Here is an 18,331-nt window from a genome sequence, read left to right as displayed (position 1 = left end):
GAGTGGTTAGAGCAGCAGACTGCCACATAGGCTACAGCATCCATCCACGGTAAGTGTAGGGAAGCCCTTAGATTCTGTTCTTGGCACTGCTGTTGATTTTCTGTGCATTCTGAAGCAAAATGCTTATCCTCTTTGTGCCTGGTTTACCCATTGGTAAATCGTGCATAATAATCATAGAAATGTAGGACTGTAAGGGAGTCCTCAGCACGTCCTCAGCACGTCATCTAGTCCAGTCCCCTGCATTGAGGAGGGACCAAGTATTATCTAGACCATCCCTGACAGATGTTTGTCTAATCTGTTCCAAAAAATCTCCTGTAACGGAGGTAATTTGTTCCAGTGATTAACTACCCTTACACTTAGGAAGTTTTTCCTAACATCCAACCTAAATTTTCCTTGCTGCAATTTAATCCCAGTCCTTCTTGTCCTGTCCTCAGTGTTAAGGAGAATAATTTATCACACTCTTCTTTGTAATAATTTTTTTTGTACTTGAAGACTGTTGTCATGTCCCCTCCTGGTCTTCTCTTTTCCAGATTAAACAAACCCATTTTTTTTTGTTGAGTGTTTCCTCTTAGGTCATGTTTTCTAGACCAGTGGCTCTCAACCTTTCCAGATGACTGTACCCCTTTCAGGAATCTGATTGATCTGGATACCCCTGAGTTTCACCTTACTTAAAATCTACTTGCTTGCAAAATCAGACATAAAAATACAGAAGTGTCACAGCACACTATTACTGAAAAATCACTTACTTTCTCATTTTTACCATATAATTATAAAATAAATCAATTGAAATATAAATATTGTACTTACATTTCAATGTATAGTATATACATCAGTATAAACAAGTCATTATCTGTCTGTAATTTTACTTTGTACTGACTTCGCTAGTGCATTTTATGTAGCCTATTGTAAAACTAGGCAAATAGCTAGGTGAGCTGATGTATCCTCTGGAAGACCTCTGTGTACCCCCAGGGTTGCATGCCCTTGGTTGAGAACCACTGTTTTAGACTCTTAATCATTTTGTAGCACTCCGCTGGACTTTCTCCAGTTTGTGCACATCTTTCTCGTACTATGGGGCCCAGAACTGGACACAATACTCCAGTTGAGGCCTTATTAGTGCTGAGTAGAGTAGAAGAATCACTTCTTGTGTCTTGCTTATCACACTCTTGCTAACACATACCAGGATGATGGTCACATATTTTTGCAACAGTATTACATTGTTGACTCATATTTGGTATGTAACCCACTATAATCCACAGATCTTTTTCTGCAGTACTCCTTCCTAGGCATTCATTCCTTCTTAAGAGTAGTATTTTGCATTTGTCCTCATTGAGTTTCATCCTGTTTAATTCAAACCGTTCCTCCAGTTTGTCAAAATCATTTTGCATTCTATACCTATCCTCCAAAGTGCTTGCAACTCCTTCCAGTTTGGTATCATCTGCAGACTTTATAAGGGTACTCTTTATGCCATTATGTAAATCAGTTATAAAGATAGTGACTAGAACTAGATCCAGGACAAATCCCTGTGGTACCCTGCTTGACATACCCTTTAAGTCTAATTGTGAACCATTGATAACTACTCTCTGACTACGATTTTCCAGCTGGTTGTGCATCCATTTTATAGTAGGTTCAGCTAAGCTATTTTTCTCTAGTTTGTTTATGAGAAAGTCATGTGAGACAGTATCAAAAACCTTACTAACGTAGAGATATATCATGTTCACTGCTTTCCCCCATCCATAAGGTTTGTTACCCTGTCAAAGAAGGATATTAGGTTGGTTTGGCATGATTTGTTTTTGACAAATCCATATTGCCTGTTACTTATTACCTTATTTTCTTCTAGGTGCTTATGAATTGATTGATTATTTGCTCCATTATCTTTCTGGGTACTGAAGTTCAGATGACTGGTCTATAATTCCATGGGTTTTCCTTTTTATAGAAAGGTACTATATTTGCCCTTTTTCTGTCCCCTGGTATCCTGTCCTCCATGAGTTCTCAAAGATAATTGCTAATGGCTCAGAGATCTCTTCAGCCAGCTCTTTAAATATTCTAGGATGTATTTCATCAGGCTCTGCTGACTTGAAGAGATCTAACTGGTCTGAGGAATTCTTAACTTGTTTTTTTTCTCTATGTTAGGCTCAGATTCTACCCCATTTACTCTGATGTTAGTCATCTAATCATTGCTAATTTTTTTTGGTGAAAACTGAAACAAAAAAGGAATTGAACACTTTGGCCATTGCTGTGTTTTCTGTTGTTGTCTTTCCCTCCTCATTGAGTAATGGGGATAGGCTGTCCTTGGTTTTCCTTTTGTTTCTTAAATATTTATAAAATCCCTTCTTGTTATCCTTTATATCCTTAGCTCGTTTAGCCTTGTTTTGTGCCTTGACCTTTCTAATTTTTTCACTACATGCTTGTGTTGTTTTTTATATTTATCCTTTGTAATTTAACTTAGTTTCCACTTTTTGAATTACTCTTTTTTGCATTTCTGGTCATTGATGATCTGGTTAAGCCAGAGTATCCCCTTACCATACTTTGTCTTTCTTACACATAGATATAATTTGCTCTTGAGCCCTTAATGTCTTTCTAAAAACCCACCAACTCTCCAGAACTCTTTTGTTGCCTTAGACTTGCGTCCCTTGGGATCTTACCAACCAATTCTCTGACTTTGCTAACATCCATCTTCTTGAGTCCGTTCTGCTGGTTTTCCCCCATACCATTCCTTAGAATCATGAACTCTCATTTCATGATCACTTTCACCCAAGCTACCTTCCACTTTCAGATTTTCATCTAGGTCCTCCCTATTTACAATGCTTTTGTATTTTTTAAACATATTGAGAAGTGCTTTGAGATCTTCCAATGAAAGATACTGTGAAAGTGCAAAATATTATTGTTGGAGACCAGGAGCCAGCAGTTAGAGATCTAATGTTAGTCCCATCTGCCTTCATACTGTTTCTTTAAAATGTAATGAATTGGATTGAGAAAATTCTGCTCAACTGATGCAGGACAATTTGGGGAATAGTTTCTTGTCTCGCAGAGGACAAACACATGTATTCATATTGATTTTTCCTAACCTTTTGTTTTGTCTCTAGTTCATTGGGGCAGCTTTTGTACTGTGAAACAAGCAAGCTGGCATTTAGCAAATGCTATTTTTTGAGAGATCTTGTCAGATTTTTGGTTGGTGAATGTCTGCCTTTTATTTATTGTAAGATGTTTTTCTTTCCAATTAAAGGCTGCTATTTTTAAGAAGTTGCCTTTAATAGCTGGCTTAATTGGGAAAACAATCTTTGGTTGTGACTTGATAAGACCTTATTGTAGTTTTGGTGCAAAACTTTCACAGAGGTATATGTACATACAAGCACACATCTGGATGTAAAGGAGAACTGAGGGCGCAAGTGGAGATATAGCTTGTTACCAACTTTGTTTATAAAATGTGTGCTTCTGTAGATGTAAATCTGAAAGCATAGTATTCTCACACGTGAAATTCCTTTTCTCTCTCTCGTTCTCTCTATATAAAATAAATACTGGTCAGCAGTTTTATTATTTTCAAAGTGAACTTTGCTGAATTCATTCTTACTAATGACTTGGCATTTGATCCTCTCTTTCTGTTTAAGGGCGTAGAGCTATGTCCCAATTCATGATTTATAGCAAGGAAGCCCAATATATAGCTGTTGCACTCAGAGTAGCATGCTGGAACTCCCATGTCACCACTGTCAGCTCAACACCTGGAGGAACATCTGGAAGACAAAGTCTTTGAACTGGGGAAGGGTGGTCCAGGGCTGGAAGGTAATCCCAGCCTGTGTATTGAGGAACTGTAACCTGTTTGTACCATTTGTCAGGGTGAGACACTGCTTAATTCAAATCCTGCTTAGTCTGTAGAACTTAGACTGCAAATTTATTTTTTTCTCAAGTAACCATCTCTGATCTCTGTGCCTGCTACTTAGAATCACTTAACATCTATCTTTCTGTAGTTAATAAATCTATTTTATATTTTACCTAAAACAGCAGGTTTTGGTTGAAGTGTTTGGGAAATCTCAGTTCAAGTTAACAAGGGCTTTTGCATGTCCACTACCATTTTGTCAGAGTGATGAACTACTTAATGAACTTGCACTGCCCAAGGGACCCCTGAGCAGTATAAGACAGTAAAGTCCTGGGGTCCAAGGCTGGGGAGCTGGAGGGAATTGGCTGGAGTCTCTCTCTAGTTGGTTCATGAGTGGCTGGGAGATCATTGATGTAACACAGTTGGATGTGTCCCTGCCTGTGGAAGTCTGTATAAGTGCAGTACTTGTCAGAAGTTTTCACCTTGACATCACCATCACAGTGTGAGAGGCAGCCCAGGCTGGAGTGGGACAGAGAACTCAGCGAATCCACAATCCAGGTTGCACCCCAGGAACCCCATCACAATAGCTTTTGTCCTCATTTCTTCTATCACCATTAGGATATAACGGTCACAAGAAATATAGCCCAATAATTCTGATCTGTATGTGCTGCAACATTTTGTAAATTGATTTCTATCACAAGCAGTGTTCTAAAACATTTAAAAAAGACCCTTTCTCCCAGTGTTATGACCAGCAGCCTGAAAGTTCACAGAATAAAAACATTTCTCTCTGTATATAATCTATGAACTGAATTGTAAATAATAATTTAGACTTTCTGCATTGCCCTCTCTCCTGAAGGGATGCCAAAGCAATTTTATGGACTGTATACACAGATTGACCCTATGCGAATCTGAACTAAAATGCAGCACTTACTTATCATTAAGCAATCATGCTACACAGAAGCTTAGGACAGCGAGTGTGAAATGATACCTTGTCCAGCTCAATCTCCAAGGAATGTTGTTTGTAATACTTTGACAGAATGCAGTATCCAGATTTGGGCAGCTGGCCACAACACTGGGATTAACAGCCTTACTCTTGCAAAACAATCAAGCAAAACACAGTGGATTTTTTTAATGACAAATGGTCAGCAGGACAATGGTTTTGCATCTTCAAAAGAGAATATCTCCCAACAGCACTGGGCCCCCTCTGAACCAAAGCTTCAACACTGCAATCCTGGCACAAAAAGAAGCAAGCTAACAACTGAATCACCAGCACTACTTCCGGCAACACATAGTTAGACCTTGGAGAGCTCCCATTCAAATACTGACTTTGACCATCCTGGTTAGCTGTGTGATCTGATGGAAATGAAGCAGTAGGTGGTATAATAAGCTCATAAATGCTTCTTCTGTTTTCATCTTTCAGATGTCTGATATGAGTAGCATTTTACGGCTTTATTTTAATGACTGAAAAATACTGGTGAAAAGATTCACTGTTGGAAAATGCTGTTGCTTAATGAGCTTAATTTTTTCTTGTGTCTGAATCCATGTGATGTCCATTTGTGCTTGTTTTGGGAACCCTCATTAGTTGAAAGAGGTATTTAAAATGAGTAACTGGCTCCCTCTGAGGAGACTGAGATGATTCTGTTCTATATAGGTTCTTATGCTAGCTTCATCACCATAGTATCTGCGTGCCTTTCAGTCATGCATTAAGCAGTTTGACTAAGATTTGTCATATGTAGTTCCTTCTCGCTCTTATCCTCTCCCCAGGGGGATAACTGTGTGTGCAGTGCAGTATTTTACTTTTAGTAGGATTTTGTTTTTGTTTAAATGTACACACTGCTTGAGACATTTCAGGATGTTGAATTCTTGTTGCTAATGGAATCTCCGTTAACTGGCATCACGTCCGTCCGCTTCAGAATGTAGTATACAGATATCTTCTGCTTTTTGCTGAATCAACCAGCCCTTGGTCAAGCTGACCTCTGCTGTCACAAATACTGGAGACATGAAGCTCTGGAGATGGTCATTTAAGGATCTGGAGATTATTTGGCTCTTAAGCACTCAACTAAAGCCAAATTGCACAGATCCGCTAAACTGATTTGGCTCTCAATGATCAAAGGTTCGCAGTCACTTCCTGTTCGAAATGTTTAAACCTGTGTACAAGTAACAACAGAGATTAATAAAATCCAAAGAGATCAGAGAGAACCTTTTTTCTATATTCTAGTTTATTTTGTACAGTTATCAGCGCTTTGATTAGAGTCAGTTTCTCTGTTTGTCTTTTATAGTCAGTGAGTTAGTTCCCCTGATTCTTCAAGGTTCTAAGCGTCCTCAGTTCCCATTGAGGGGGTGATGATGCTCATGGTGCTATGCAGTGGTTCTCAAACTTATTTGATCGGGCCGTCCTTCTTTGTGTCTGTAGTCATTTACTGGCCTCTGCCCCCACAAGTACATATACCAACCCCCAGCTCTGAAGGCAGAGTGGAGAGCAGCAGTTGCTGGCCGAGCGCCCAGCTCTGAAGGCAGAGCAGCGCCATAAGCAGTGCAGAAGTAAGGGAGCAATGTGAAAAGTGATATTTGTAATCACTTTTCACAGCGGACTTATCACACATTGCCACCCTTACTTCTGCACAGCTGCTGCCACTCTGGGGCTGACAGTGGGAGCTCTGCTACCTCCAGGTGAGGGATTGGGAGGGGAAGGGGAGCCTGAGCCCAAGTTGCCTGTTGGTGAAGGATTGTGGGTAGGAGGAGGAAGGAGAGCCCAGGTGGAGGGGCTCCAGCTGTCAGCCCCGGGGGAGCGTGGCTCTGGCTGTGCGCTTTATCCCCGCTTCCTGGGTGTGCGTGCCCCTTCTGCATGAGCCCCAGCCATCTGGGGCTGACAGCCAGAGCTCTTAAAGAAAAAAACAAAAAAACACCCACCCCCCCCCAAACCACACAGCTTGTATCTGCCTTGACACATTCTTGTGCCTGCCTTGGGAGGCCTGTCCCATAGTTTGAGAACCACTGGTATAATGGGATCAGGCCCTGTGTCAGATTCTACTGGGAGAAGTAAGATCTTTTATAGTTCCATAGTCAATTTACTGTTCCCTGATATTGATGCAGTGCTGATTTTTAGTTACCTTCCTGCCAGCATCTCATTGTCTCCCAAAGTTGTATGTTTTATTTCTTGAACATTTTAACTTGTAATTTTCTCTTACTCTTCATCTTATACATTCATGTCACTGAATCCAGAATTTAATGGGAGCAATCAGTTAACCTGTGAAAATAATGAGAAAACATTTAGCTTGTTGCTGCTCTGTTAAACATCTTTTGTTTTTTTTTGTTCCTTGAGTACCCTAGGTTACCTGTTCCTTTAAAGAAGACGTTTTTATGTAATTGTTTCTATGGGATTCTGCAGTAATTTCAGAACATGTATTATCAGCTTACGTGTTTTGAGGTTAAGTACTGCTGGAAGCTGTAGATCAGTCCACCTGGGATTTATCTTTAAGGCAAAAATTTTCAATTATAAAATTCAAATAAGTCCTTTAGTTTCATGAAGCTTTGGAAATGTATGCCATAATGTAGATAGCAGGCAGAAAATATAACACCGTTGATCCCAGGATGCCTCACAAAATTGTGCCCTATTGAAATTCAGTTGCCTATAGGGTGTAGGCTACTGGCACACAAAACACTGCACAGGAGTGGTGGGGAGGGAATTGCTAGCCAGATGTACCAGGCAAACTGCTTTCCTTACTGGAGCTTTAATGTCCACACAAAGAGACCTGATCTTGTTTTTAAGGCTTTATCTGCAAGACTCCCTGGGATCACATTCTGATGTCTATTCTCACAATGAGTTGGACTTTACTGTGAGAATCATCGCCTCCAGTGGGACTAATTGTGGAATATGGTGCTGCACAGCATGGATAAAGGATCCACAATTAACTTGCATGGTCTTTGCTTTGTTCTGTCTGGGCCTGATTTTGGGAAGTGCATAACAATGCGGGTTCTAGACACCTGCCAGGATTAGATTCTTGTGTTATGTTGTCCTTTCCAGGGTATTTACTTACAGTTAGTATCATTATTAAAGGACATCATCACTAAATCGTTTATCCCTGAATCACCTCTTTTCTGTCTCCCATGGTGTCCCTCATGCATGGGAATAAATCCCAATCAAAATCCGTAAATCCAGTGCCTTATTTCCTTCAGGATTCTCCTTAAAACTTGCTCCTTTGGTAATGCAATCAGCAGTCTGCAACCTTACAAGGTTGAGCATGTGGCCTGTTGTGATTACTGCCCTAAGTGGCTAAGAATTGTGCACATCTTGTTACTAGGTTACTCTGTCTCCCCTGTTCTCCACCTCACTCCATTACCTACCTGTTGTCTCATCCACCCGTTATGTCTTTTACACTGTAAGATCTTTGTGGTAGGAACTGTCATTTTCTATAGGTTTGTACAGTGCCTAGCACAGGGAAGCCCCCTACTTGGTTAGCTTTAAGAGGCCTACTGCCATATAAACGTTTAATAGTAGTGATAATGGTTTAAATTGAAATGATAAATAACTCCTGTAACTGGCCTGTGACTTTGGACATCAACAAGAGATGCATAGTTAGAAGTAAAATAATAATACTAATAATTAATAATAGGGTTTCTTTTAACTCTGCTTTTATTATATACTGAAGTCTCTTTCGAGCTTTGCAGACATTTCCTGCACAGATAAGACAGACTGTTCCAGGTATCCACAGTGCACCAGTTCAGAGAGTTTGTTGCTGATAGTAACTGCTTCCTTCATTTCACTCCAGATGTTTTCTGTTGGCCTCAAATCAGTTGCCCATGTTGTCCAATGCACCATATTGATTTTGTTTCTCTTCCAGAGGACTGTATACATTCTAATATGCACTTTGGGTGGTTGTTCTGGTGCAAAATACAACTATCTTGTAAGTTTCCTTCCTGACAGGTTATTTTGATGCTTTATTGTTCTCAGTGTGCTGCAAGCATACATGACGCTTTATGAAACATAAAAAGGAAAAGGTCTCCATCCTAAATAATATTGACACTTAGCACCGAGTGCTTTTTATCTGTACATTTTGAAGGTGGGCAGTAACCATTATTATCCCAACTTTACAGCTAGGATAGCTTGGGCAAGTAGATGTTTAAGGCCTGAACTAACTTTGATGGAAGTGGATGGTATCTACCTGTATCCTTTTAAAGTTCTGGCTTGCCCAAGCTGTAATGTAGTTATATAAGTCCAGCTACACTGCAGCTTCTATGGTGTTTTAACTGGGACAGTCACAGTGTAGCTGGGTCTCCTGACTGTTTTATAACCACAACTTGGAGAAAGCTAAGCCAAAGCACTTTGAGTACTGAAGTCGAATGCGGACTTGACTCTACAATGTAGTGTCAAAACTAGAAATTGGGAGACTTAGCAAAGTATGCAGCAGTACAGCAAAGAGCAATATGGAAACAGATGGCAGGGAAGCCTAAAGAACAGTGTGGAGTGAAGTACTGTTGGTCAGAGCTCTGTTTTCTTCAGGCTCCCTAGTGATCCACTGCTCCGTTCCTTTTATTTCCAACTAATTGAGGGGGTAATACACACTGAATCATTTCACAGATCTGTCTCTCCCTGGTCAGCTGAAAACCATGTGAATGTTTTACTTTTTCTATTTTTATTTTCCTATATACATTTGCAAACTTTTGAGGATAACTAAATTCAGGTGTCTAATGACATAATTTCTTTACAGTTTTAATTACTGCTCAGTAATGTTCCTGTTCTTTAATTCCAGGAGTTTACAGCAATATGGGTGACTGCTTAGTATACAAAATTAGTCAATTAGAGTGGCAATTTTTCATTTCTGTAAACTACCAACACATTAAAGTTGGAGTTGGAGAATCAAAACTAGTAATACTGTTTTACTTACTCAATATTTACAGCATCATCCATCTGGGAAACTCAAAGCCACTTAGAAATATTTAATGAATTAAGCCTCCCAAATATTTAGGGATGTATTCTCTCTCTTTCTCTCTCTTTTACAAATGCATAAACTGAGATACAGATAAGTTAAGTAATTTGCCCAAGGTAGCACGGACGGTTTTTGTTGGAGCTGTAACTTCCAGCTTTCTAAGTGTGTACTTAAATTCTCAATCTTAAATGTTACATTAACATTCTTTTCTCCCACTAAATATCCTATATCTACTCTTGCAGCTTTAGAGAGAGGAGCCCAAGTTGCACTATGATCAATGGGACTCCCACCGTGTGTTGAGGAGGATTTAGGGATCCCATTGAGGGAGTCCGCCTCCTCTGTGTGCTACAGGGGCGTTCTGGGCATTCCAGCCCAATGGGATTTCCGCAGTGTGCCATGGAGATGGAGTTGATGGATCCACCTTTAACTGGATTCTTCAACTACTGACTCCTGCGCAATAAAGGCTCAAGGGAAACTGGGAAGAGACGGGGAGAGGATTCACTCACCTTTTGTGTCAAACTCACTTACCCAGGCTTTGTGTGGGGTGAGGGTGAAGATCTGGCCCTAAGGAATATTGAGCAGAAACACTCGGTATATCTTTTTCATGCAATTTTTTTGCATATCGATGTGCCCATGAAAAAGTAATGGGAACAATCTTACTAATGTTTCTTCTTTATGTGGAAGTTTTTGGGAGTTCTCAGATACTGCAGGATGGGTGTCTTGGAAATGATGTGTATAATGTATTCTGTTTTATGGATGCAGTCTCTCTCTTTCCCTCCACCCTCTTGCTTCCTTGTTTTAAGGCTCAGCGGCACCGATAGCCAGCAGATGCTTTTGTGGCAAAGCAGCATTGTGAAAGCCAGCAATGTGGCTGTTGCAAACTTTCTGAGCAGTTTGTGAGAGCAGAAAGTGGGGATGATTCTTAGGAACCTTAAATCTTGCTTTGTCTTTCTGTGTAACACCTATTATGGTCTTCAGTGTTCCTTTTGGTAGCTGTGATGTTAACGCTTACCTCAAGTCAGCATGTCAGTTGAAGCTCAGAGTAGCAATTTGCCAGGGCCAGTGTGTTTCCAAGTCCTTTTTCTAGCTGATCATCTCTTCATGTTTTTAACTACTGCAGTAGTTATCTATTATGTTGCTGCATCACATGACAAATGAGTCTGTTTTCTCCTGCTGTTGATTAATAGGAGAAGCATTCAGTGTCATGGCTTCTATAATGGCTGTGAATAGGTGTTTATTGGCTTCTGAAGGAATTATGAGTTTTGTGGTGTCCTTGTTTTTAACATCTGCCAACAGTGTGTTTTGGTCCTTCACAGCACAAATAGAAAGAATTTACATCCTGGTTTTAGATACAGTGCTACATGTAGCAGATGCAAATGTTAAGGAAGGCTTGCGACAGGGCAGGACAAGGGTTTCATCGGCAGGTAGTGATCGATCTATCAGGGATCAATGTATCGTGTCTAGATGAGACACAATACATCGATCCCCAAACGTGCTTCCCGTCGACTCCGGAACTCCACCAGGGCGAGAGGTGGAAATAGAATCAACGGGGGAGCAGCGGCCGTCGATCCCGCCCTGTGAGGATGCGAAGTCAGTCAATCTAAGTCTATCTAAGATAGGTTGACTTCAGGTACGCTATTCTCGTATTCTCGCTATTCTTCCACCCCCCTTCCCCCAGTGTAGACCAGGCCTTAGTATAGTCGTATATCTTCTTCCATTGCTGGTAATGTTTATTCAATAACAGAGGCAAATGGCAAAAGCTATAACTTTGCAGTTGGACAATAATGTGAATATAATTAGTGCAGTCTGCTTGCACTGTTTACTCTTTAGCTGTCACTAAGGTAAATCCATTAATAAATTATGTTAAATGAAAGAGGGAACCTCCCATAGCTCTTATCTAGTGTGTTGCATTTTCAAAGCATTGTAAATATCAACCATCATAGTACCATAGAAATATAGGGCTGGAAGGAACTTTGAGAGGTCATCAAATCCAGGCCGCTGCGCTGTGGTAGGACCAAGTAAACCTAGACCATCAGCATTCATTGGTGAGAGAGAACTTTTGAGAAAATGTAGGCTTTGTGCGTAACTCTGACAATGATCAAATTAGTGTTGGATTCTGCTTTCTTCTGGTAGCTTCCTGTAATTAGAAATTCTCCTCTAGAACACTTTGCGCCCTTGAGAATTTCACTCTGGGTTCTATGAGCTGGAGCATTCTGGTTGGGAAGGGGTAAGGGAAACGGAAGCTTTGGCCCCACCTTTGTTGGCAGTAACTTTCTCTCAGGGGTAGGGAGAGTGTTTCCTGTTTGTATTTTTAGTGCTTTGTCCAGTCTTGTTTTAGATAAGTCACACAATATGGTTTCTACCACTTTCCTTAAGAGACTATTTCACAATCTAAAATTTCTCTTTAATATTTAGCCTGTTTTTTTCCTTACTCCTAGTTACTGAAGTTGCTGTCTTGTTACACCCTAAATAGAGTGTTTCTGTCATTGGTGTTTTCATCTTCCAAAGATGTGTAAACAGGTCTTTTACTTTCCTGTCAATCCTGCTGTTCCTATTGCTGGCAGACAACAAGTCAATTTCCCCAGTAACTGGTTGCATTTTCTTACTTCTGTTGTTTCCAGAGATACTGGTTTTAGTTTTTGTCTAGACTTTATTATTTTAACAAGTCCAAAGAGAAAGCCAGATTGTACAGTAGTAGGGAGCAGCAGCATTCAGTGATTTTATTTTATTCTTTTCCTTCAAACCACATGACCTGTTGCTCTGAAATATCTGAATATCCCTGGCAAGGAATAGATGAGCACTTTCACTCCTACAGCTTGGTCATTTGCATTCTGCTTTTACAGTTGAGAGTGAGGGCTGTGTGTGCTGTGTCTTAAAAGATGTAAGCCTCTCTCATCACATGTGTACTAAGCTCCCTGTGTAATAATATACTTCAAGATTTTCAGTTCCGTAGGGTCTCAGGCTTAAATTTTCAAAAGCAGTTAGTGATTTTGGATACCTCAATTTTTGTATTCACAATCTGAGACCCCTTTAAAGAGTGTCATTTTCAGAGGGTGGGCACACAGCACTTATTGAAAGTCAGATCTATTTCAGGTTTCTCAATTTGGACACTCAGACTCACTCTGCAATTAAAATAGTTCAAAATTCTTAGTCGTGTTTATAGCCCTCACATACCACAGTATGAGATCCTAGATAGATAAATTCTATGGGCTTAGTGGGAGCTATATGAAGTGTGCCTGCGGTTCCTTCTGGTTGTGAAGATACACCCAGTCGGTCAGTTGCTATCTCGCAGTGAAACCAAAAATTCCAGCTGTTCCAGGGTAACAAAAAGTGACATAGAAATCTAAATGAAAATTCAATCCCTTCTCTTTCTGGGTCATAGCCCTCCCTCAGGGATCTGTTTAAATATTCATCCCTCTCCAGGGTATAACAAATGTTATCCTAAATGCCAGCATTTTACAAACAAATTTTATAGTTATGATCTGTTAAAATCTGGCTATTGATAGTGATAATCCAAAGCCATGCCCTGATTATCTTGGTGGGCCTTTTTGGTAATGTCACATCTATGCACCAATTCCCCAATTCTTCTTGTCAGAAGAGAATCCCTATGACTTATGTAAAATGGGTGGGAGAACGTAGAACAAAGAATTGGGGGCTGGGGAAAGGGGAGATTTTTCTTTCCCACCCTAGTTCCATTCCATTTCACCAGCCTGGCTGGTGACCAGGTAATGGATTAATGACCGATTAGTGGTAATGAGAAAAACATACTTAAAAATAAAATTCTTAGAAGCAAGGAAGATGATAAAGGAAGCTACAAGATCTGTTTCTCATGTAAAGAACCGTTGTTGCTGGATCTCAACTAAACTTTATACAAACATGTTTACCAGAGGTACTCTTCAGTCAGTGGCATTTGAAGAATAACATAGTGTCTGCTTTCCAGCCAATGGTGTACTTTAGATTTAAGAGTTCCTGTGCTGGTAAATCACTTCTAAACATTGCTGTTGTTTTGTCCTTTGTTGTTAGGACTCTCTCCACCAGTGATGATGTCGAGGACAGAGAGACTGAGAAGGGCCGTCTGGAAGAAGCTTATGAGAAATGTGACCGGGACTTGGATGAGCTTATTGTTCAGCACTACACGGAGCTCACCACAGCTATCCGCACGTACCAGAGCATCACGGAGCGAATCACCAACTCACGCAACAAGATCAAGCAGGTGAAAGGGCAAGCAGCACTGTCTGACATCTCTCCCTTTATTTCCCCCTACCTCTGCACTCACCCTAAAAGGCTTCATATGTTCAGATCTGTTTCTGCATTACATTTTCACCTTAGCCCTTGTTCCTGGCCCTTCTGTGATAAAATAAAATTGACGTAGCAAGATTTTCATTCAGCCCTTGCTTCTCTAGTCCTCTCTCCCTTCTACTTGATATCATTTTGTGCTGAACCAAATATTGAATGGGGAAGATGCCTGCCAGCTTTGAAACTACTATCAGAGCTATTTGAGGTCAGATTCTCAGCTAGTGTAAACCAGTGAGGACTTGGCCTGATTTGTTACTTGACCCAGCAGCAGATCACCCAAATCTATTCAGCTAAAACCTCTCCCATCTAGTCTATTCAGGTTCTTATGTTGTGCCCATCAGGATGGTCTCTGATCATCTGCCACCTAGGTCATCTCAATGACTCATCAGATGTCCACTGGCCCATTGAATGTGAATTTTAAGGTTACTTGCCTAATCAAGTCTGGAGCTGTGCCTCCTGGTGTTCTTATATTTTGAATACTGTATTTTCCTAATATTTATTACTACTCTTGTAAATAGCAGTGGCACTCCTAACACTGGTGAGGGCTTACTCTTTGCTGTTCTCTACCCCCAGTTCTGATTATTATCCCAGTTGATGAATTCACCACTCTCCCAGCCATTGTTTACTTTCTCTGTGGATTGCTGTACTTACGCCTTGCACACCAGGTACATAAATTGTTCCATTGTCTGGCTAGCACTGTGGAGATCGTGACTTGAAACCTTTCAGAGCAGTGCTCCAGAAGCAGTCAGCTATGACCCTTCTGAGGCAGCACACTGACCCTTCTGGTTTTTCAAATTCATTTAGCATTTTCAAAGCGAATGAGACCTCTCTGATCCATTCCAGGGGTAAGAGTTCATTCTAAGGATTTATGTACAAAGCCTGACTCTGTGAAGGCCCAGATCAATAATCTTAAACTTGAAATAAACTATAGCCCGTTTTCACCAAATATGCTAAGCTTTGCAGAGGTCAAAAACAATCTTATAGGGACAATGACATTCCCATGTAAACTAATCACTATGGTGGGTGAAGGACCTTTGGATATTTATGTTTTCTGATTAGCTTTAGTCAACATGTATTGAAGGAACTTTGCCCTAATCTCATGCAAGGCACCAGATATGATGCTAGACTCTGTGCCATTAGTCTATATTATGCTGTCAAGCTTTCCATTTTGATGTTCCTCTCCTTTGTTATAGGTGGATGTTCATATTGCAACAAACTTGGAGAGAAACATTTGTGCAAAAGCAAAATGCTTTGTCTGTGTTTAGTAGTCCAGATATCTATGTTTGTGAAACAGCTATTTTTCTCAGCTAATATTTGTCCAGGCACTGAATCTTGTGGGGATGTGTCAGGGTTTGATTCTCATCTCATTTATATGGGTTTTACTCCCATATAACCCCATTGACTTAAATGGCATTACAGGGTCATGACAGAGGAAAAGATGGGGCTGAGGAAGACTATGCTCTTCCTTAAAATACATCTTCAGGTGTTCACTCTATCATCTTTCATATCTCTCTCCTCCTGCCTACCAGTGCTGCTATCTGCCTCTTAAATTAACAGGGAAAAATGAAAAACTTCTCAAGGCAAAGTCGCTCTCTGGATCACTCGTCTATTTTGTGCTCGGACATGTACATCAAGTTTCAAACACTTCATTCATTTCCATGGACTGTTTGGCCTTTCTTAAAGTGACCATCATTTTGTACAAGGAACCAACAATGCCAGTAAGGCTAAGATGAGACTGTCTAGTTTAAGGGCTTGTCTTCACTAGCCACTGGATTGGCGGGCAGTGATCAATCCAGCTGGGATCGATTTATCGCGTCTCACATAGACGCGATAAATCAATCACTGAGCTCTCTCCCGTCAACTCCGGTATTCCACCAGAATGAGGAGGGCAACGGGAGTTGATGGCAAAGTGTCAGCTGTCGACTTACCACAGTGAAGACACTGCAGTAAGTAGATCTAAGTACGTCAACTTCAGCTATGCTATTCGCTTAGCTAAAATTGCGTATCTTAGATCGAGCCTGCGCAGTAGTGCAGACAAGCCCTAAAATATGCAACAGGGCCTGTGCCCAAGAAGTGCTGTGTTTGACATTCAGTTTTTCTCTGCTGTTGAGACATGTTATGGAGCATGAAATTGTTGAGGTTTTCCCAGTGTCTGAAGATATTTGAAGGAGAGTCTGTTGGGTCCTGTGCCATCTAGAACCTTATCTTTGAAGGGGGGCTTTAATGTGTACACTTCAGCTTATGGTCCTGTTGTGTATTAATTGACCTATTAGCTGTTGTCTTTCTTTTGGTCCTTCTGTATGTTTCAGGAAGTCCCCTAACTTCATCCAAAGGAGGATAGAAGGGAAAAAGGTGAAGTTGAAGCATTGTTGTAGGGCCTTAAAGACTCTCTAACTTGAAATCCAAGTGCCTCTCTGCATTTGTAATTCAGTTATGTTAGTGAGAGTTCTGCCTAAGAAGGGCTTGGGCCCTAAATAGTCATAGTTTATCAGTGAAGCCAGATAATTGGTATAAATGCTGTGTGTGAAGTGGTGGTTAATTGCTTACTGAGTTTAAGGCACTTAAATGGTTATCCATTTATGGCATAGAAAAATTGGGTTTTACTGATCTTATCCCAGGAACTTAGGAAAGTTGGCAGACTTGAAAACAGGATAAGATTAGTAGTTCTGGCCTGGGACTAAAGTGCAGAGACGTTCCTGATTCCTGGCAGTAGGAATGTGATAGAAAAGCAAGAACTTCTTTGACAATCTGCAAGAGATGGCTTGAGATTTTAAAACAAAGTGAATGGCAGGCATTGCACTGTTTTTTCTGAGTGTTATAGTGTCATGATATGTAATGTAGATGCTGAGTTGAATTTTATCCTACCTAGAATCCATTTTGATGTTCTTTCAGACATCTTGTTAGATAAACTCCATCTCTTGCTAACAAACCTGGTGTCACCTGATGAAACCAGGGTCTCAGGAGGGGCCATGCTGAGATTGCTCAATCAGGGCAAACCCCAAAGAATGGGGCAGACAATCCTCAAAACTGGAGGTTATTCCTAATACTTAGATTTACCAAGCCAGCAACAAAACAGCTTCTACAATACCTTACTGATTACTCAGAAGCCAGAAATACAGTTCCCTTAAAGCAACCCAGCGTTGTGCTCCCACCCAGACAGCCATGTCAAATACAATGAGGATTACTGAAAATCCTGTTCATCATATAAAAAGTTCTACCAATCCCAAAAGTTTGGACACATTACCCACCAAGTTAATGAATACTTCAAATCTTACCCAATTGGCATATAGCCAATTCTTATTAACAAAACTAAAATGTATTAAAAAAGGAGAGAGTGCGTATTGGTTAAAAGATCATTATACCTACAGATACGAATAAAGTTCTTAGGTCAGTTCATGGTAGAGATGGTGAGCTTCAGAGTTGCAAAAAGTTCTTTCAGAATTAGTTCCATAGGTCATAGTTCAATGTCCAATATCAGGGTGACCCAGTCTAGAGCTGGGGACCTCAGTCTTCCGACTCAGACTTCCCCTGATGAAGCTTAAGCAGAGCTAAGGTAACAGGCCCAAGACCCAAGAGTTCTTTTCATAGATTCTCGGCAGCCTCTTGACAGCAGGCTTTCCTTGGGTACAACACTGTGGCTTTGAAGTAGAATCACCTATTTCCTATATATATATATATATGCAGGTAACTAGTTGCATTCATCAGCATAAGGTAATTATCCATTAAGCAGTTCATAGACAGTTTGCTACAAACTTCAAAGAGAAATATAGACAATGAAATTATTACACTCTAGTTTCATTTAAATGTTAATATTCTGTTTTGATCTCTGAATCAATGGATATAGTAACTGACAGGAACCTTCTGTTTACATGGTTAACATCTAACGATATAAGCAAACACATACAATCCGTATTACCTCTAATTCTCACAGTACAGGTTCACATTTCAAACCTCAAGTCTATGGCTATGTTAGCTATTTATAAAGTATAGTCCTAATTACAATCTATAAAGATTGAATTTGGGTCATTTAGCTTGCTAGTTGCTTAACTCTTTCTGGTTTAATGTCACACCTGAGCTACTGGGTTAACAGGGATCCTCCTGTATAGTCCACTTTCAGAAAATGAAGAAACAGCTAGAAAAGAGGAGGAGGGAGAGATGCCACAAGAATTTAATAGGCAGACAGAAAATGTTTACAGAGAAACAAAATAGTAGCTATTTATTTACTTACACTAAAAAATTGCCTAAATGCTGAATAAATGTTGGAAACAGCTGCAAGTAACTCTTTAGTCCTGGTGTT

The 18,331-nt window shown here is 40.3% G+C and overlaps 1 protein-coding gene across 3 annotated transcripts in view; it reads left to right on the top strand.

Moving 5' to 3' along the window:
* The window catches only part of EXOC4 (exocyst complex component 4), a 634,239-nt gene that overhangs the window by 5,901 nt on the left and 610,007 nt on the right, over positions 1–18,331 (top strand). For all 3 annotated transcript variants that reach the window (XM_075063737.1, XM_075063746.1, XM_075063741.1), the window contains exon 2: positions 13,762–13,951. In XM_075063737.1, the coding sequence (XP_074919838.1) occupies positions 13,762–13,951 (190 nt within the window). The remainder of the gene's footprint in view (positions 1–13,761; positions 13,952–18,331) is intronic.

The sequence above is a fragment of the Chelonoidis abingdonii genome, chromosome 1, assembly GCF_003597395.2.
Source record: "Chelonoidis abingdonii isolate Lonesome George chromosome 1, CheloAbing_2.0, whole genome shotgun sequence".
NCBI lineage: Eukaryota > Metazoa > Chordata > Testudines > Testudinidae > Chelonoidis > Chelonoidis abingdonii.
This window is presented reverse-complemented; position numbering and strand designations above follow the sequence as displayed.